This window comes from Charadrius vociferus, unplaced genomic scaffold (genome assembly GCF_000708025.1).
Source record: "Charadrius vociferus isolate BGI_N301 unplaced genomic scaffold, ASM70802v2 scaffold163, whole genome shotgun sequence".
NCBI lineage: Eukaryota > Metazoa > Chordata > Aves > Charadriiformes > Charadriidae > Charadrius > Charadrius vociferus.
The window spans coordinates 19,914,969-19,937,693 of NW_009648332.1; the positions used below are offsets into that span (position 1 = coordinate 19,914,969).

Below are 22,725 nucleotides of genomic sequence, written 5' to 3' on the forward strand. Positions count from 1 at the left end.
TTGAAAGAGCTGATGCTAAGAGTTGGAAGCTAAGACAAATAAGCCACCTATTCTGCAGTTTGACTGCATAAGCAGATTTGTGTCCTTGCTCTGCCTTGCTGGTTTGGGTGGGACTTCATGCGAGGCTGTCAGCAGACACTCATTTGCAAAACTAGAGGTTAAACAATTGAGGAAAGTGACCAAGCTTCCAGGGAAATAATGCTTATTTTCCCAATTTAGAAAGTAGTCTAAAGGCAGCAAACATCACAGATCACTGTTATGTAAAATTTCATACTAATACATCACTACCAATTAGAAGGGAGATTTAAATAAAAAATATTTATTTTATGAAACCCACTAGGGAACATGCATTTTGAAGTTTATCACAAAATACATTACTTTTTACAGCAAGTTGCAGCCTAAAATAATTTTTTAGTTAAGTATTACAAATCCTTAAAAGATAAAGACTGATGCCAACGATATGTTTTCTTCTAACAAAACTATAGAGAGAATGTTAGAATTTAATTTAAAATACCAATTTTAAATATTAAACTTTCTATTTGGCTTGTTATGAAAAAATCAGTACTTGTTTAGATCCAATTCTTATTTCACTTTTGGCAAACTAAAGGAAATCAGAACTTGCATCTAAATGACAAAGCATAATACCAGTGAAAGAACACAAGTGATGCTTGTTCTGTTCCCTCAGAATCACCATGTCTTTTCGAGAAGCGAGTAAAGAGTTCACTCACTACATAAACCTCAGACCAGCAGTGGTAGTAGCTTTCATACGGCATCCTTTTATATCTCTATCATCTTCTGGTTTTAAAGGAAATGCAGAATTATTCACGAGACAAAATTTAACATTATTCCTCCTCTTCATTCACCTAACATATAAGAGCTACTTGCATGCTTCATATTATATTCATCCCTTATTATTCTATTTCAGACCTCTGGGACCAAGGCTGCACAGCTACAGACTTGTAAACAAAATGTCAAAATCATTAGGCACTTTATATCAGAAAAGCTTTTAGGTGTTGCATGGTGTTGCTTTCCCAAACCATTACACAATGCCTTCTTCACAAGCCTAGAAAGGTTAAACCAATATAAATTAAATTTCAACAAACACAGTTGCCTTTCTATGACTGCTTCTTTCAAAGAGATTCTTGTAAGACTATAGAGAGGGACTCACCACAGTTGTGAAGAGTAGTCTACTGGTTTAGGAACCTAGAACATTAAAAGATACAAGCAAATGAGGATCAAGATTTTTTTTTTTCTAATCAACACAAATTAGATAGCATTCATCTAATTGTCAATATCTAGGTGAAACAAGTTAAAAGAAACAGATGGTCTAATTAGTTTGCAAGTCTATTTTCTTTTGAAGGAAGTTACAAAAAAGGACAAATATTCCATACCATTCTGAAAGTCATACGGAATATTTTAAGTCTTTGCTGCTGTGAGAGGTTTTTTACTTAATAGAACTGTTAGATGTTTTTCTGACAGTTCCTACATTCAAATTTCATACATAAAATAGCCCAATGCTACATATTGTTGAAAAGTATCACTAAAATGTACACCAAACTTACAGTACCATGTATAAAATTCAATTCAGGTATGGACTTAGAAAGACTGTCTACTAGGAAATACAGTGTATAATCTTCTGAGAGAGTTGAGGATAATCCATCAATTGTATCGTATTAAATCATTCATGCCTTTGTATTTGACTTGGTTAACTCTTGTACTGGATTTTAATAAGCACGGAATTTGATTCTCAAATTCAATTTAAAAAATAAAGCAAATGACAATCAGTTTGCAAAATGGATGTTATATGTATACATGAACATATGCATAGATAATGTTTATACATGCACAAAGATAATGTTTATATGTGCACAAGATGCACAGTATAGAAACACCCAAGGAAATCAGCATTTCATCTGGACCACCTCCCACTGGTGTATGATACTTTGGCATTACCCTACTCTTCTAAAACAACACGTGAAACTTGCACAGTGCTGAAAAATTTATTTTAGTGGAAGCTTAGCATACATCTTGCAGACTTACAACCTAATGTCATATATTTTTAGATAAGCAAATGATTTCTTTTTTTTCTTCTAGTAAAACCAAAGAATGTTTTACTATTTTCTGGAATCTAATAGGGAAAAAATTATAGTAACATTCTTCTCACTTTTTTTTTTATTTATGATATATGGAATGTCTTCAATAGAGACTTCCAAACACAGATCAACTGAGGAAGTTATTATTACACAGGCCTACAAACTTAAACTAATTGAAATCGAAATCAATTACAACTCCTACTAACTTGACCTCATGTATCAACCAAGATCTTTATCAAGTCTCTAGAACTGACCTTGAAATAAACTCCAGTGATGGGACAAAAAGAGCCTTCCCCAAAACAAAACCCCCTAAATTCCCCCCTGCAAACCCACAACACCAGACAAAAAAAACACCTCCCTCCCTATTTAATCACAGTATTCTGCAGTTAAAGTTGCAAGAGTCGAGTGATACAAAATTTTTGTGTTAACCTAACCTGTCCAAAATACTATGGTATATTCTAGGAGTACTGCTGAGGTAGTAACAGGTACCTTTTGAATGGAAAAAAGCAGAATAGAAAGCTATGAAGTGACTATTGAACCAGGATATTGTGAACTAGATGACAGTAGATGGTCTGAGTTGAGTGAATGTACAGAGGAATATATTTACAACCGCCTGTGTTGGTAACATTATCTTGCAACCTCCTCAAAAAAGCACAGTTACTGGAAAGCAAAATTACTAAATCATTGGAACAAGTAAGAATTGTTACAATTTCACCATTTTAAGGCTCTCATCTTCATGCTAAGAAGCCTCAACACTAGAGTTATATAATGCACTTACTCCAAACGCTTCACTTAAAACACTAAGTATTTTCTTACATAGCTTATGAACATTTTTTTTTTATTGAGAAAGTTTAAAAAAAAACTTAGATTAGAAATTAAATTAGTATCTCTCCTAAATTCTTTTTCTCCACAGAGGTAAAACAAAACTGCTCAGGTTTTTGTGATAGGATAGCGTTTTGGCTAACTTTAAATTTACTTAAGATGTAACTTTCATCCCTGCACTGTTACAACTGATTACCATGAACCAAGAGTTCCCAAAGCTCTACTTACTGCCTTTGACATAATGGTCACGCAAACTAAATACAGAAACACTTACTCAAATGCCTCTCAACCCAAGATTTTTTCGGTAAAATTCTTAATTTTACAGGACAGCCTGACACTTTTTTCCCCCCCTTAAATAACATCGCAGACACTAGTGTGGAACACATTAAAGTTCTCTGTAATAAACCCAGGGTCACACGTTGAGCTTGAACAACAGTAAATCTATTCAGCCGTTAAAACAGTCATTAAGTTAGTCTAGTTCTTCGGAAAGCAAAAGGAAACATGCATTACTCTCAAATAGTGTAGACAAAGGGCTCTCAAACAGTAGCATTTGTAGTAGCTGGTGGTACACAAACCCCTTTGAAGTGTAGGGTGCCTAACACAGCCAGGTACTACCACCGGCAGCAGCAGTGGCACTTCACATCCCTACAGCTACTGATGGTGTTACTCCGGCACCTCTACTTCTGATGGTGAGACTTGGAAAAAAGTTAACAGATTATGAATATGCCGACAAAGAATTCCTATGAGAAATGTTTTAGTGAAGCAACCAAATGAGACATTTAAAGGCCAACTAGGCACTTATAGAATCTTTACATGTTACAAGATATTTCAATAATACATTTAATCTACAGAAGAATTGCACCTTTAATGATTTGTATTATCCCCCACAGGACTAATTAAATAACATGCATTTTATCAGCAGCAGGAGAAGAAAGAATAGTTAGGAAAAAAAACATTCTCCATTTGTCAAGTATCCTAATATGTTAGAAAGGATATAAAAATTCAAAGATGGGTTAAGTCCATCTTTCAGAGCAGTTAAACAATAGATAAGTAGTTCTTCTCATTAAGTTTGAATGGATATATACATATATATATGTGTTGTTCATTGTCATGAAATACAGTAAAATCAAATGTTATTCCAGAAGCTCTTGGCTCATTCTGTGCTACATATACAATGCCTCTACAGAAATGAGAAAACTGGAAGCTAGGAAGAACCAGATATTACTCATACGGTGCAGAAAATGTCTGCTGACATATACTACTTATTGCAACGAGAAAAAAATTGTTTATAGGTACATCTGTGAAAAGTCTGGAATATAGATATTCTGGACCTCAGCAGTTTTTCATTCAATATTCATTCCTAAAGTCTTTTGATGTATGTATTTTATGCTGTTTCTGGGCATTTTTATATCAGCTGGTTGTAAAGACTGTTAGACTTAATAATAACAGTAAAAGTTATAGCATGTTTAAAACCTGATTGATGTTTCAGTATCTTTAACTGCATCATTTATCATGTTTATATTTCATCCTTCCAAGTTAACAGTGGTGAAGCATCAATTTATCTTTTTGTTCTGACCATGACACCAGTTGGTAACATTTCATGAATAATATTTATTCATTCTGTAAAACTGTATTATTTTCAATACTCCTCTAAATAGTATATTTCTAAATTTAGCAGAAAGCTTTATCACTATGAAAGCAATCTTTGCAACACTCCAGTAATGTTTTTCCTAACTTTGGATATCCCACTTCCTCTGCCTTAAAGTATAGTGGTAGTTCCTAAAATGTTGCTACAGTTGCTGTCAATGATACTATACAATGACTGACTGGGTGGCACCAATATATCACAGGTACTGCCTGTGTCCAGGACAGTGACACCATGGCATGGGAAATACACAACTTTTAAAAAAAGCAGGGGGTGGAGGGAAGAAACTGAGTTCACATGAAGACAGGCTAAGTTCCTGTGAAGACAGGCTGAGAGAGTTGGGGTGGTTCAGCCCGGAGAAGAGAAGGCTCCGGGGAGACCTCACAGAGGCCTTCCAGTACCTGAAGGGGCATACAGAAAAGATGGGGAGGGACCCTTTATCAGGGAGTGTAGCAATAGGAAAAGGGATAACGGTTTTAAACTGAAAGAGGGTAGATTTAGATTAGATATTAGGAAGAAATTCTTTACTGTGAGGGTGGTGAGACACTGGAACAAGTTGCCCAGTGAAGTTGTGATCATCCCATCCCTGGAAGTGTTCAAGGCCAGGTTGGATGGGGCTTTGAGCAACCTCATCTAGTGGAAGGGGCCCCTGCCCATGGCAGGGGGGGTTGGAACTAGCTGATCTTTAAGGTCCCTTCCAGCTCTAACCATTCTATGATTCACATAACATTTTCATGTTTATTCCAAATCTGTTCCCTCACCCAATCTAACATACCTTGTACCTACAAAGATTCTGTGCATCCCTCTTCAAACAAAATTCTGAAAATCTAGGGTACTAAAGATGTCTAGATGTCTCAGGATATACTAATGTATTTATATTCTTCTGGATCACACATGTTTGTTTTAGAAACTAAGACACAATATAAGCCTTAAAGGCATGTCAAAATGCAGCAACTAACAGCTGATTCCACCTACTTATAAATAATTTGTGGCATACCTTGATTGCTGTAATGAAAGCAATTCTATTAGTAAGTCAAAATGTTGTGAATCAAGTTAAAAGAAGTTAAAGCTGTCTTGAATCATATTCCTTATTTTGCTTTATCACTGGTTTTATGGGTTTACATCAATTAATCTCAAAAAAGGGACATACAGTAATCTGACGCAGTGTGCTACAGAGGGCAGAGAATGAAGCAGCAACCGTACAGTATATTAATGCATCATCACATCTGTATACAAAACTCTTCAGTACATATTACAAAAATAATTTTTCTTATTGTTATCCTGAACTTTTCTAGATTGAGAACACCCTTGCATGAAATAAAGGCAGGTGAGAACCTACAGAGAGGCAAAAATTTATTGAGCAGTCTGAATTCAAAGTTTTATATTACTCTTACACATTTTTAAACTCACTGCTTATGGTGTAATCCCTCTCTCTAACCCAAAGTGACTGGGGAATAGATTAGAACCTCAGCATTCTCACCTTACTGCTGGGGACGGGAGGAAAGTGCACTTTCACATAAAATGTGTTTGTTCTATACTCTGGAAACTCTTTAGAGGGTTCAATTTATTAATATTCCCAAAAGTTAAATCTGCTTCTCAAACATGTTTTCTTGACATGTCCTATTTACAGCCGATAACCAAAAGTATTAGAATGCTATATTTTAAGCAATATTGAACATACCATGAAAACACAAAGGAATTAGAAACATGATTTTCTTAAGGTAAGATTAATAAAGCGAAAGTATGAACTAGGCAGTTTTTCTGTAAGATGGCAAACAGAATTATACAATTGTACTTACACATGGGCTGGGCTTTACTGCATCACTTGGGAAGAATCCAAGCTCTCCTGTTGTTAGATTTCTGCCCTAGAAAAGAAAACCCAAAATTTTCCATTTTTGAGACATAATGGGGATTAATAGTAAATAATAATACATGCACAGGAATGCAGGACAATAAGAGTATATCAAAGACTCTAAAATAAAATGCTGTTCTAATAAAGCATCACTCAACAGTTGTGTGGGGTTTGTTGCTTTTTTGTTTTCTTTTGTTTTGGATTTATTGATTTATATAATTAAATAATAATTATAGCTGATATACCTGAGAACTCCGAGACGTGAGATCCAAGAAGGAGACTCAGAGCCTGGGTTGTGATTCCCAGTTCTGTCAATGTCCGATATCTTCATTAACATTAATTGTCTCCTTCAAGTTACTTCCTCCTCAGTTGGCATCACTCTAGTGAGAGCGACCACACTGCAACATTACAGACCTGCAAAATGACTACACCACTATGCAGCAGCAGTTGCAGCACCTGAGAAATCATGCTAACTCCAATAGGAACTTACAGCTAATAACTCATCAGCCAATTCAGATACAAAGTTCTGTAGTTAAGGGTTTCCATAAGTGATGCAAATCATGGGGAATCAGCTGGGAGCAAGTACACTAGCAGAATTAAAGATTAACTCTCTGTCTATGATATAGTCATAACATGGTGTAGATGCGCCCACACAACTGGGAGACCAGCTGCAGAAATGCATCCAGCATGGCCTAAACTGAGCTTTTTATGCAACACAACTGCTGCCCCGAAGTTGCAGGACCACCAGTTTACTCAGGGCTTCTAAGGGCCAGAAGTGATCTGATCATCAGAGCCATGTCTCAGCAGCTCACAATTCACCAGGAAGCTCTCCTGAAGAATGCCTCCTCAGCTAGACAGAACAGCAAAATAAAAACACCTTTCTAGTGCTAGTAAAAATTTGGCAGTGACCATGCTGATCACATTTTTCAGAGCAGAAGAGAGCACATAGCTAAAATTTCTAAGCACAGACACATAAAATGAAGGCATCAAACTGCGTATTTTGGGAAACAATGTTTTGATTTGACAGGTTTTTAAAAGCACATAAATGCCTAACTTCCATTAAATCTAATATATTCACTGTAAACATAATATAGTATCAGCATTTGGCAACGAGAGTAAGAATGAGTACTTTACAAGCATTGCAATCTTGAAAAATCACATTTAGTTTTTATTTTTCATCACTCACCTGCAACATAAAAAAATTAAAAGCGGAAAAAATGCTTCAGAAACAGACATGGAATTTCTTTGGGGTTTTAGTTCATTCTGTTTGTGTAACACTAAATGTGTACCTGTGCCCTAATACCATCACACAAAACAGAATTCAGCAATTTCAAATAGGGTAGAGATGTCCCAGTACCATAACTCTGTCCCAGCTGAATCCAGGACAGCGATGAATGTACGATGCACTGAGACAACTGAAGAAAAGCTTTGTCTTCTGAAGTCAAGCTTCACATGAGATAACTGCAGATGGCTTTTTTAGTTAAGTAAAAGCAAATTCTTAAACAGAACAGGGTTTAATTTATTACACATTGCTGAAAGAACAGCTCACTTTAAAATATTCTGTCAATAATGAGCATACACATAACTTTATAACATCCTTAGAAGACTAAGTTATTTCGTTTACCTTTAGAAATCCTAGCTAAATTCATCAAGGCTTGGTGTCATTATACACAAAACCATGACCTGTTGTCAGATGATGATTTTAAAATTGTTTCAGCTGTAGTAGTGCAGCTATCTATCTATCCACCAACTCATTAACAACAGCAAAACTATTATGCTGCCATACTTCACTTTTACTAATCATTTCTTTCTGCTTTATGTTTCCTGCTTGCTAATTGCTTATTGTTTGATGAGTAACTTGAACACTGCCCTGTAATGGCTTATGGTCATTATAAAAGCAGAAGCAAAGGACTGGACAGAACTAGTTTTAAAATGTATAGTATGTATACACTATTACACTGTATTTCTAAATTATTACATTCTATATTAAAATATATTACATGTATGTGTGTGTATGTGTCCATACATATTCATATATATATATATAAGGGCCGATGAAGCCCTTCACTTCATTTCTTTCAATGACAGTCTCAGCAAGACTAGAGGCTGATTCACGAGTCTTGTACCTGTTTAATGAGGGACACTTCCTGAAGCCATTCGATACATTTGCTCTGTATTTCCAGACTGCTGCCTGCTACTTAGCTAAGCAATGCCCATTAAGTATATTGGACATGCACAGAACTAGAACTCCAGGATAGGTAAAATTTATAAATTATCATGTCCTTCTCCCATTTTCATTTGCTTACTGCAAAGTGTGGTGAAGAGAGAAAGGACACAGATGAAAAATTACAAACCAAATGGAAAAAAAAAGGCACTTTCAAAAGGCACTTTTACAGTGCTGCCTCCCCAATGTTTCAATTTTATATCATAAATATATTTACAATATACTTAATGCCTCTTGGCTGATTCCAGCAGGACCACTAACTACTGAAGCATTAGAAAGTACATCTGTAATAGCTATTACTTGATATGGGTTCCATCTGCATCAAAGAAAAGCTGGTTTTGAAAAAGGAAAGAATCAGTCCAGCAAATATCTGTATTCTTTTGGCATACCTGAGAAACAAGACTGCCTGAGGGTGGCAGGTAATTGCAATGCAAACCTGTAAAACTAGAATTACATTATAACTTACGGTAGGCATTGCAGCACCCCTGAAAGCCTACCCTCAGGTTAAGCAGGTACCGATTTACTCAAACCAAACTCAGAAGAGGAGAGAAATATTCACATCTGTAATAAAAATCTGACTACTTCAAAGCTGCACTACTACAGCTGAAACAACTAGTAGTGCTCCAGTTAAGGGGTCTGAAATTTCCATTTAAAACACCAAGTTTTCTCCTCCCCCCCCAGCCCCTCTTCTCATTCTTTTTTCATTTCATTCTGCAAGTGATGTTAGCTGAGCACCAGCTAGGCAAGCACCATGGCTCTTCTAGTCTTGCACCTTGATGGAGCAAAGCAAAGCAGTCTTGCACCTTGATGGCGCAAAGGAAAGCAGTCATGCATAAGGAGATGCATTAGAATCAGCACAAGACCATCCTTCTCTTTATACGCTGCCAGGTGCTTACTGAGGGGAGTAAAATAACTTGTGACAGTATCAACCCCCCTATATTACACGTTCTCTTTAAAGAAAGCTTAGGTTTTGGATGATACAGTGAAGAGGCAGAAAGCAAAATCATGGAATTCAGAAATGCTTATCCCAGCAATCTTATTGTCTCTGTGATCGCTCAAGTTTGCCTCTCAGGGAAGTATTTACTGTTTCATAAAGAAAAAAACCCCATACTTCTGTTTTCCAGGCTGCATAACAAGTAAATTCATATGTGTATATGGTCTTGAATTACTACAGAACTTAGCACAATAATTGCTATACAATCATTCAAACATTAACTTAGCAGAATTTTAATGTCTATCAAAACACATTTGATCGCATTTAAGCTATAATTTAAGCATTGCTTAGTAACTTGTGGTGTTTATTTGATGTACAAAGAACAAAGAATTATACTTAAACCACACATACTTCTCTATTTGTCTATCACTTTCTATCTTTATCACTTGAATTTCTAAACTGAGCAACAGTCAACTTAAAAATCCATTCTAGTATTAGTCTTACAGGTCAGCTGTAAATTACTCTAAAATGCCTCTTGAATAAAACTTAAGAGATTTTAATACGAATTGTGTTTTGCAGGTTTTTTTTCTTAATATGCATTTTAAAATGCAGATGCCATTACAAGACAGCTTGCAAGAAGAAAAAATCCTGAATGATGCTAATGCAGATGACAATTCCGATTAAGACTCAAATCTATTATTAAGGGTTCTGGCGAAAAAGCTTTCCGGTTTCTGCTAGTTAAAAACAGTGAGATTCTCGCTAAATTCTTTAGCATGATGGGTACAAATAACATCTAAGACAAATTCCAGTAGATTGGCTTGACAGATGTATATGAACACGGCAATAGGATCAGTTCCACAAGGTGCCGATAGTTCTGGCTTGTACTAAGTGTATTAATTAGATGATTACCTTCTAGACAGTCCCAAATCACAAGTAGGCTTAAATGCTTCTCTGGTCAGAACTCAAGATGTGGCAGAATATAGGATCTCTGTATCAGAATTCAAGACCTTGCCCTACATATACAACTACACAGGTGAAAATCTGCCAACCATTGTTTGAAAAAATTTATTTTGAGTAACATGAAATATCTATGGTCTGCTAACAGGTTGGGGGGGTGGTTTGTTTCTTGGGTTTGGGGTGGGTTGTGTTTTTTTTTGGGGGGGTGAGGGTGGTGGTGTTACTGTTACTTAGATATTTTAAAATAGATAAAGCAATTCTATTGTTTATTATTTCCCCTGGTTAAATGTTCAGGATAATGCAGTGGCATAGGAACAGAATTCATTGATTCAGTCCCAAAGAGTTTGGAGAGGACTCAATCCTCACTGAAGCCAGGAAAAAAAAAAAAAAAAAAGGTATGACCAAGGGAGTGTAACAGACCAAGCAGTTTTTATAATTATATTCATTAACTTATTATAGCCTCAAAGAAAAAAGAAAATCATGAAGGCAAACACAGGAACAACAATTCAAGACAACAACAGATGCTTGCCAGTTGTTGCTCTATTAAAATCATGAAAGTTCTTCTATTTAGCTCTACTTCCATTTATCCGGTAATATCAGTTTTACACAGGATTCTAGTACGAACAATTAAGAAAACAACAAAGAAAAATGAGACATACTTTAACGCATTTATCTTTAAAGTGAATGCAAGACAGCATTTCGAACCTATGTAGTTCCCAAGTAAAAAGAAATTTCAGTAACACTAGTAGTGATGCAAATCACATGATACTGATTTTTGCCATAAATAGAATATACTTTTCCCATGTACATAATAAACTGTCTTTAACTGACTGGAGAGGTCATCAAGAAGTTTAGGTGTGGTTCTCTTTTGCAGAGCTATTTCTCTTCTCTATAAAAGTAATATTCGTAACTGGGTTTTTCCAATATAGCTTTAGTTCTGCTATGTTAGAGAAGCACTGACTGAAAATTCACAGGACTGCTGTTTATGTGCCAAACACTTTCCTTAACTCCTATAATTTCACTAGATGGATTGCCACCCATGCCATCTTCTTGCAAATTTATTCACTGGGACTTTTACTCTAAGGCAGCAAGAATGAAGCTTTACACAACATAGAAACCACTGGTACTTCAAAAGTAAAAATAGTTGTATTAGACATTTATTTTGGATAAAACAAAAAGATCTCTTGTTGTTCAAAAAGGAAAAAAGCTACAGGACCAATATATCAATAAGAATTTAATATCTGTGACTAGCCATTGGCTAAATGATACAATACCTGCCAAAATAAGCTATGTGCATCTCCTCTAATTAGTTCAATAGTGTCCCCAATCTGAATATGCAATGGTGGACCATCTTGTGTTGCTGGCTGTGGTATTCCATTATAGTTTCGAATGACTTGCATTTTTGGTAAACCTGAACAAACAAATAAAAAATGAAATAAACAAAACATAAGTCAGCATATATTTTTAGTTTATGACAATTTATAAAATCTGAAGACCACAAAAGCAATCAACTAACAGAGAGACACTACATCTTTACTAGGTACCCAACTAAGGCACTAAGGTAATGCCTCAGTACTATACCACATACAACCTAATAGAAAAGAACTTTGTTGAAAAAATATCTTTATACTCCCTTCTTCCTGGGGTAAAGTTGATTTCATGTCTCTGGAGACTTTCCTCTAAATGTGCATCCCTGGCTCTGCATAAGGTTCAAATATGAAGATTATGTCTGTAGTTCAAGGCAAAATTTGTGATAAACTAGTACGAAAGACATCAATATGGATAATCTCATCAGCATTAGATCAGTATTAACAAAAAGTCTACTGCTGATGTGAACATGCCCAAGACAGTAAGGATGACAAACCTAGGCTTCTCATAATATGTGGGGTTTTTAATTTTCAGGTTTTGACAATATTTTTGGATACACGAAGCAGAGCCTGGATCAATTTAAGGTTTCATTTTCAAGACAAGAACTCTAGCTGCACACTAGTTCTTCTACATCAATACTGGCTGCATCTAGACAGTTGATCTAATTTTTTTTTATTTTTTTTTTAAGGGAGCAATCTATTTCTTGAGACACAAAATATTTTCCACAAAGATTAGTCTCTCTGCCTGTACAAAGGACTAAATCACTGTTTATCACCACAGTGCCACAGCCCTCCAGAAACATGTTTCAAAAGGGGGGTGAGAGAAGGGATTTCAGCTGGAAGAGAAAACTGTGGGTATTTTAACTCCATGTTCTTATAACATTTTTTAAAAAAACACTTAAAGGATTATGGACAGCCAGTGTATTGCACTAAAAGAGTGTGCTGTGGTATTATAAGTATACTTAACTCAAGTGAAGTACCACCCACTCCACAACAAACATAGTCAAGAGTTAAAAGCTTTTAGAAAACCATTTTTTCTACTCTATACTGCCAAGGAAAGCATCATTTTAACAGAACAGATCTATTTTTAATTACTCTCCCCCTATCTTTACATAAAACTTTATATAATAATTTCCCTGTTTTTAACTGCACATTGGATGTTAAAAAATGATACAATTAAGTGTGCATATCCATTTATAATCTTAACCAGAAAGGTTTTGGTTAAGTAAGATTTTATAAGAATGTATATTAATAAATACAAATAACAGTGAAAGCATGCAAAGTAAAAGTAGCTGGGCAGCCATATTTAACCAGTTTCTTGCTGGAGAGTCATTATTAATTCTAACAACAAAGTATCAGCGAGCTGACAAAAAACTTATTTCTGTTGCAAGATCACTACTGTAATTTAGGTGGCAAGAATTACAAATATCCATGATCTCATCTAAATTGTATGAAACATGAAAGAGATAACCTTTAATAATTACTACTCTCTGTATTTAAGAATAAATACTAATCCAAAGTGCCGACGAAACATTAAGTAAATAATACCAGCTCTTACGTTACTCAACCCAAATGACACCATAACTTTTACTATTTCTTCAAGTTACTTGGCTTACTTAAAAAGAGCACCTAATTATTAGTAAGCCATTATTCCACTTAGGTAAATACTAGACTTTGCTTTATTTCTCAGTTGAAGGCTGTCATGATTTCAAATACCGATTCAGCATCAACAAATGTTACAGTTATTGCGTGGCAAACAGAAAAAAACACAGCATACAAGCGTCTACTCAAAGCTGGCAACTTTGTCCTAATGCAAGGAAACTCCCTCATTACAATACAAATGGCAGCTCTGCATATGTGATAAACTGTAATCATGCGCTCATATTAGAGACATACTTGGAAGTCAAAACAAATGCACAAAAAGGTATTCACGCGCTGAAACCTTCTATCAGTTGATTTAGTTTATCACATTTTTAGTGTGCAGATACAATATACTTAAAACCACCTTTGCATTGATCTCATCAGAAGATAATCAGGAAATACTCTCATGCACTTTTCAGTGCACATCCTGGTTTTTTTAAAGATACTATACTGCTGAAATTATTAATCATAAACACATGTAAAATGACTTCTTATTTCTGTTTCACTGGTAATTACAATTATTGGCATCTCTGAAAACCAGACCAAGATAACGTGGGGCAAAAATCGTGCTGTGTCAACTAGCAGAATTATTCAAAAGTTAACACAGAACTAATCATATTAAAATATATCATGCCTAGAATAGTTGTGTATAATTCAGTATGCTTAATTCTGTAAAATCCTACAGTAATTTTGATTAAAAAATTCCTTTGGCAGATAAAATGTTTAAAGATTTGATCTAACACCTCTTTACATCACTAGAGATAAGCCCATTCATTTAAATAGGCTTTCAGGTTAGGGTCTTCGTCTTACCAGAATTCATTATCTTGCTTCAGATCCTTTCTTAAAACTTCTTTGCCATGACGTCTACAGAAACCGACAACTACAGCGTTGATGTGCTACAGCTGCTATCTACTACAGTGACCAACAAGTCTTATCCCTCTACTGTAATTTTACTACCTACTTTTATCAAGTTGTCATCTTCGGTCCACTTTGGAGTTACTTGTGCTCGGCATTGTCTTTGTTGTGAATACACACTACCTAGCACATTGTATATGCACTATCACCAGACCTACATAAATCAGCATCTGGAATAACAAGGACACGTGGCTGGGATTCCCATACATTGCAATAATACAGAACATCACTAATTTGATTAAGATTTCATTAATTACTGTCTTACTTTCATTCACCCACTTTAGTAATGATACTGTGTGCTAACATCAAGGCCATCAAGCAAAGATGCATGTACAAACAAGGGAAATTATTTTCTGGTGCTAATTATTTAAGCATAGATTAGACTTGACCCAGATTCTGAGAAGTACTTTGTACCTCAAAGTGCAACAAACAAAGGTAATTTCACTCTCCAACAACAGGAGTGTCTATAGTCACAGAGAATATATTCATTTCAATATCAGCAATACCAGACATGCATAGACAGCCTGCATTGATCAAAGATATAAAAGTAGTGAATGTGCAACTAATGTGTTTTACTCGTATGAAAATATCATCAAAAGAACCTCTCCCTGTTACATGATTTCAAACATTTTTCAAAAATCAGTTTTTCCAGGAACAAAAGACTAAATAAAATCTTTGAATTAATTAGTAAGAAGGAAGCACATGGTATTATGGAACAGCTATTTTTCCACAGATAAACGTTCTTCTCACAGAACTTCCCTTATATCACCATTAAGCACGGAAGAAATAAACAGAGTACAGAAAAGTTAATCAACTGAGGTAAAGTCAAAGAGCTCCAAACAGAATATTCAACTTTCTTTTCACCATATAATTACAAATTTGGTAACAGTAGCTCAGAAACAGTTTAGCAGATTAACACTGAGATGGTGTACTTGATTGGACAGAATCTGGTCAGCCCTCCACCTCCTAACCTACACAAAGTACACTAGTGTGTGAGGGACCAAGTCCCACCCTTCGTTATCACAGGAAACAGCTCATACAATCTTTCAGCTGTTTAGCAAGCTTACCCTAAAACTAATTTGTTTGTTCCTACTGTTCATTTTAGAACTTCATTCTCTGAGCATTTAGAATCTTCTGCTGTCCAGCATAAATTAGTTCATGGCCAATGTACATCCACCTAGAAGTCTGAATAATTCTTTTCCTTGTCCGCATTTATTTTCATAATGCAGTTATAGAGAGCAATCATACCCCTTTTAACCTTCATTTTGCTAGGCTAAACAAGCCACATTCTTTTACCTTCCTCTCATAACATATCAATTCCTCTGTGACAGTAAGCCAACTGCTTTACTGAAGTTTAGACAGACAAGATCTAGAATATTTTGCTTGTCTATCTTGAAATTTCATTCTTAATTGGCACATGGATTCATCACAAATATACTCATTAAGAATCCTGAGGACTTGCTGTAATATAATAATATAGACAAGAAAAGGCACTATGTTACAGAAACCTGAAATGTTTTAAGTGTAATTGTGGATTATTTGATAGAAACAGTATAGAAACATTATGTATTAATTACTAAGATGTGAAACATGAAAAGCATTAGAGACACTGCCATTGAGATGTACATAGCTGCAGTACTGAGAGTATCTGACAACTACAGAAAACTTCTGGAAACATATCTGGCACAAAAATGTTATTCATTAGTATCTTTAAAAGCAGATAAAATTCCAACACAAAAGGGCAAGTCAGTGTTTGAGCCATGCATTATGAAAATTAATGTTAAAAATCCCATGGGTTTCCATGAGGTCAGATTTCTATATGACTGAAAGCTTTTGTCAGGAAACTTCCTAAGTTAAAGATGCAAAAACCAGCCTGGCAGTTTCCAACCTTGAAATCAAAAAGCTGATCCAGTTATTCCGCCAATAAACAGCTGAAATTTACTTCACGTGAAAACCAGGAAAACTCTCAGATTCCTAGAAAAGTCTTCATAGCCAAGCTCCAGGTCACAGCCATAACACAAATTGATGATCTAAATTGTAGCTCATGAGAAGAAAGCATGCTAGAGTCAGGGTTTAAAGTACTAATTTGGCTACATTATAGAAAAATAAAACATTTCATAAATCATACCGTGCATTTGAGTATTTAATCTCATAGCTATGAGTCAAGGAAGAAGGTTACATTTTAGAATTAATACATAGTACATAATAAGTTATAATACCCATTATATACAAAATTAGGAGAATATATAAAGTACTTGTATTCCTTACAGCAGCTCTGCATTTGTGAACGGCTTCAATGACCCTCAGAGTTTCATGTAGAGATTCAAAAATGTTATTTTTTTGCTAACAACATGCATAATGCATGCCCTATGATGACCTCTATCTGTCAAAATTGATTCCAGCATCTGTTATTTCCAAGCAACGCAGAACGTGGTTTACACTTTGGGCAGGGATCATTTTAACATACAGAATAATGACATAGCGTATAGGAGACCACAGTTCAAAGGTGAATTTGTGGATATACTATGTACTATTAGCACAAAGATATAAACCAGCTTTGTCTGCATTAAACATCCATTCCTAGTTAATATGAATCTTGAAGGAAGACTTTTTTTTTCTCTACGGAAAATATAGCCTAGTCACCAAATACTTATAACCTGATCCAGAAAACACTAATGTAATGGAAGAAAGCCTCCTGACTTCACGAGGCTTTGAATTTGAAACAGAATTTTACACTATCTGACAAGGCCACGTTTCCAGAATCTCAACACAATGACATCTGTCTTTCCTATAGGAAATGACATGAAGTCTCATTAATTCTGTCCATTCTTTCACCAAAAGGCAAGGAGTGTTATGGGTGTCTGTTTGGACACTCTGAACTTGCTTTAAACCTTTTTGGTTTATATTTTTGCAGCTACAAAAATAGGGAATGCAGCTCTGCTGAGGAACAGGCTAACATTTAGCAATTGATAAGCCTTCCATAGCAAACATGAGAAGAAATTCTTCATCTCAAATCTCAGAGTAGATGCATCTCCAGCCATCTTCACCCCCCAACCAGGAAACGAGGGCAAAGTAATCCACAGCAGCATCTCATTGGATTAAATGCCTGAACAGTAACTCACAGTAACACAAATGATTGTGACAGCACAAACTAAAGACACACAGGCAAAGGAGACCTTGTATTTAAATAAAAGTGAAGAAATCCAAATTTAGCATTTACACCACGGTAAGTAAAGTTAGATTGTGAAGGTTTCAGATCAATGAGCATAACTGCAGATAATAAAGTAACAAGGAGTTACGATAAAAACGAAAGAGGAAAGAGATGGGTTGATAAGGAGAGCAGTGTGAGGAGCAGGTGGACAGTTATACCTGCAATCTGAGCATCCACGACAAAAACCACCAGCTTTCCCACCTTTTTGGCAATGTCTTTTTCCAAAACTAATATTATTAAAAGCTAGTTAAAAATAAGATCTATTCTGAGCATGGACTACATGAAAACAAAGTCCTTTGGCATTCTCTATACGTTCTTGTCCTGGTTTGAGGCCCAAATCATGACAGTTTTTCAAATCAGCTCTGTTTAAAACTCCTGTTCCTAATGGTTTTGTTGCAGAATTAACAGTACACTGGAATTCTTCTCTCTTGCATTTATCAAGAGAGCTGCTTCTTAATTCCTCATCAGTGTCGTCTATCTCCACAACCAGTGGAAGTCAATAGCTTTGTCCAGTTACTGCCAAAGGCAAAACTTGTCTAGGACTTCTCAGCTAGTGAGACAATATGAGAAAAGCAACACTACATAATCACTTACAAAAAAACACTTACATTCCATTTCTGGGGCTGTCTATTAATGACACAAAAGAAAATTGTTGGGTTTTTTGTACTTATGACAAGTACTTGACCAAGTACTTATGACACAAATTACAGAACTCACGCACATGGAACATGCCAACACAGTCTTTTAAGTGCACTCTTCAGAGTGGCAATGATTTAAATAATTACTATTGGACAAAATTAATACAATGAATAAGTACATAGACATGCCACAAAGAAGATATTTTAATAGCAATTTTAATTCTCCCAGTCTTAAGTCCCATTATTTTTCTATGTCATCATAATTAAAAGTTCTAATTTTAGATACTGCTTATAAGCCTTGCATTCAGGCAAGATGGCTGAAATGCTGACAGTGCCTAAGAATCAGCTTTGAATATTTCACTTGTTTGTCTTCTCTTAGCTATTTTGTCTGAATGCTCTTCAATAAAGTCTAATATTTTTCATATAACTGACCACAAGCCCCGAGTTTGCTGCTTGACTCAATTTTAAGTCAAAAAAAAAAACGCCAGAAGGCTGATTATTAAAACATTTAACAGTTACCACAAGTCTTCCTCAACTACCTGTTTAAGCTTCTGCTCATAAAGGTATACAAGTAGAGCAGCCCCAGAAGGGCTTTTTTCCATAAACAGAGAACTCACAATCACCGGGGAGGGCACAAAAATCTTCACTATCTCATAATTCAGATGACAAATTTGTAATGCACTCCAAACCCCATCTGATAAATATTCACATTTCTCTTCCACTTCCACAGGAACAGGCAATTTAGACATTGCCATCTTACAGGACAACTACTGAAGAAATTATTTTTTTTCTTTTTTTTTTCTTTACAGTCCTAGCCCTGCTTTCTGTAACTGTCCTGCCTCAACTGTGCCTGCCATCGTACCTCCTTAACTTCTTGAAGCAGCATTCAGGGTTCCTTCCAGTCCTTTATTACCCGTCAAATCTGCTATAGTTATTCAAAGACTCAATTTTTTCCACTATTTCTCTTTAATGCTGCATATATAAGCTGTATTCTTGGCAGAGACCTCTGCAAAAATGGTCAACCATCAACCAAAATGAAGATGTGTGGGAGGAAAAAAATCTGTCTGCTAACAGTCTGATCAACAACTTGTTATCAGAAACAGAAAAACACCACAACTCAGGAAGTCCTTTTGCATCTTCGGGCTTTGTAGACCTGATCATTAGCAAAAAAACACCCTGATAAGTAGCTGTATCTCCATTTTCCAGATAAGAGCCACACAAAACTTGGAACTACATTGCAGATCATAGCAGGAGTTCATTACAAGGAAAATAAACAAGTCTAGGCTATGTTATTCAATTTACATGTTTACATTTTTGAAATTGTGTGATTTCCGAAATATTTCTACACAGATTTTTTTCAGTAGTTTCTCGTTTACATTACAGTAGTTTCTTTTGCTTAAAGAACGACACATAGGTAAACAGACATCTTCCCCTGCTCTGAATATCAGTATTTGACTCAAATGTTTTTTCAGCGAAGACACTTGAAGATAACTCTCTCTTTATGCTTAGTTATAATATGAGCAGCATTAGTAAAATTAGCAGCATGGGAACATGGATGCCCACTGAGGTGGACAGTCTCCTCTCAGTAACCACTTTAAGTTTTCAGGTCTTCCAAGTCAAGGCCAAGCTTAATGCTTAGCTTAGTGCTCCTATAAATAGAGCTAGCATTTGTTTTGATCAGAAAGAAGCAATTTAGTTAAGAAAATGCAGAATCCAAACTGAAGTTTCAGAATTGAATTTTTTATTTCAAAAAATTATTCCAACAGAAGGCATTTTTTACTTAACTCCTAAGCAGGGACATTTGGCACACCATGACATTCATTTTAAGGAATCTGGAAGCTTGCCTCTGTGCAAGAAAAAACAGGCACTGCAGAAATGCTTCTGAGCAGCCATGTTTTTAAAATTAAGAAGAGAAAGCCAGAAGGGCTGCCTTTTGGGAAAGGAATGAACCCATCATTATTTAGGCAACCAATGACCATTTGTCTCTTATGCCCTTAAGGGTGGTTCTGCTCACAACTCTCACAGATTCACTCTTCAGGTTTTAATTTCTTTTTTCTTTCTCAAAACAGAACAGAAGGAAACAAGATTTTGGGGAGTCAGGGGACAAAATGTTACAACAGAGCAAAAGCAATCTGAAAATTTATCAAGTACACTGCAGAAAGAATCTACTGACATACAAATGCCAACCCATTCCTGTTTGCACAGCAAACACTTTCAGAAGCTGTCCTAGGCATCATTCAAAAATTGTCTTCTCTTAAAATACATATATTTGTTTTTGTACATCCATATGTAACTGCAGCAATAAAGGAATCCATTTTCAGAAAGTCAAGTACCAAGTACTAGGAAGACCAAGTACCACTAGCTCCAGATGCATTTGTCAAATTTTCTTAATTTTTTTTTTTTTTTTTTTTTTTTAAGCTTAACACAGAAACTTTAGCACATTAATTTAGAAAACCTGGACATGCCCTAGATGCTTGCAAATGCAAGAAAGGATGTCTAAAATAATAGAAATTTCATGTGCAATTCCAACATCCTGCCTTATTATTTGTACTCAAAACCAGGTACTTGGCATTTAAAACTGATGTCTGGAGTTTGTCCTCTCTCAAAGAAGAGGGCTGCACTGAAAGAAAGCGAAGAGAGCTAGGAAGGTCACTGACTTTATAATGGTCATCGCCATATACGTTTTGTGATAAATTAGAGTGAAAATTATTTTTCTTTCGCTGACAGACCTTGGTTTCCCTTTCATAGCATGTCTTCTTCCAAACAAGTGTTAAGGACAAGCTCTCATATTTTGTACAATATTAACTTCAAATGCTTATTCAGGCAACTAGTCCTTACTTTGCAGTGACATAGGCAGCTATCTTTGCAAGACTAAGGGATTTTGGAATTGTCTAGATTGAGAAGACTCCCAGTACTTTGAACAAACGTTAGAAATGGTTGAGTGCTAAATGTCTGATTATGTGAATAAAAAAGAATAATCAGGTTCCAAAAATACAGTTTTCATTTGTTTTGACAAAGTAATGAAACCTCATCATTTCAATGCAGTCTAGTAGGTGAATTGTGGACATAAATTTTAAAAATAATGCCTCAAAACTAAGAAGCTTCATTATTTTCTTTAAAATTGAGCAAATTAGAGTTTTGGAGTATGAATTAAAAAGTGTGGTAGACGAGGTGCTGCTTTTTATAAAAGCACAAGGTATGAAAACTAACCAGTGTTAATTATCACATCTTTTAATGTGGTGCCATAGACAGGCATGGCATTCTAAAATATGTATTTGTTCAAACAAGTACCTGCCCTGAGGAGCTAACAACTTACATTGGGCAGATACTATAGACAAACTACGAAGGTGTGACCAGACAGTAGTAGATTAAGTCAGCAAAAAGCTCAGAAAAACAGGGACAAATCTTGGAAGATAAAAACCCATTACTCCACATAAGAAATTACTTTGAGCTATATTTTTAATACTATCCTCTACCTGCCCTGGGATGATTCTGCAGAGGACAAAGTCAGAGGACAAAGGCTTAAGAACAAGATCCCCACAGTGGAAACTGAATTTAATACTGTGATATGTCATGAATGTTGTACAAGACCTAGGCATTTTTCCTGTTGTTGTGCATTCACAGACAAAATTTTGAAAATAACTTGGTCGACTAAGTATAAACAAATATAAACTTTGTCCTTCCTAAAAAATAAATATACTGCAGTAATAATATGATAGTCAAATCTCACCTGCAGTGTGCCTGAAAGCATGGCACGACAGGAGGCAGCCCTACCTTTCAACAAGTCTATTCAGCACAAATGGAATTAGTCATCCTGTTGACTATGCTGCACACTTCAGTGTGCATATACTGTACACTGAAATAATAATCATGGACAGCAAGATGGTAACTGTGCACAATATAACCCACGAGAATGCTCACCTATGCCACCTAGAATCTTTCACAGGTCTCAAACAAAATTTAAAAACACACATTGCTGACAACGTGCTTTATTAATCAAGCACTGCAAAAATGAAAATTAAATTACCTTTCATGCAAATTTTTTTTGTATTCAGTATTGACTGATAGCATCTGCATCTTAGATAAAAGACCTTACTCTCAATTTCTGCTACTTAAAAGACATAAATTCTCTGGCAATAGAGGAATTTTAAATCATTACATAACGTGAAGGGGAAGTGGCTGATGCCTGGCAAAGCAGGAAGGTTCCAGCAAATGACAGATTAATCTTGCCTGCACACACCCTCTTCGCAATGCTACATAGTCCTTCAGCTTTCTAAGTTAAACACTCTTGTGATCTGCCTCTTCCAGCAATTCTTCTTTTCCATGGCCTCTACCCTGATTACGGCAGATACTTCTTTTGCTTCTTAACTGACAGTTCTCAAACTACATGCAAAAAAATTTCAGGCCGATATAGACCTTCTTTGCC

General features: G+C 35.6%; 1 protein-coding gene across 1 annotated transcript in view; it reads right to left on the reverse strand.

Annotated features, from left to right (window-relative positions):
• The window catches only part of VAV3 (vav 3 guanine nucleotide exchange factor), a 165,261-nt gene that overhangs the window by 19,310 nt on the left and 123,226 nt on the right, over positions 1-22,725 (reverse strand). Inside the window, exons 20-22 of the mRNA XM_009884919.1 lie at positions 11,802-11,938; positions 6,360-6,425; positions 1,169-1,203 (exon numbers count right to left, since the gene is read on the reverse strand). Of these exons, the coding sequence (XP_009883221.1) occupies positions 1,169-1,203; positions 6,360-6,425; positions 11,802-11,938 (238 nt within the window). The remainder of the gene's footprint in view (positions 1-1,168; positions 1,204-6,359; positions 6,426-11,801; positions 11,939-22,725) is intronic.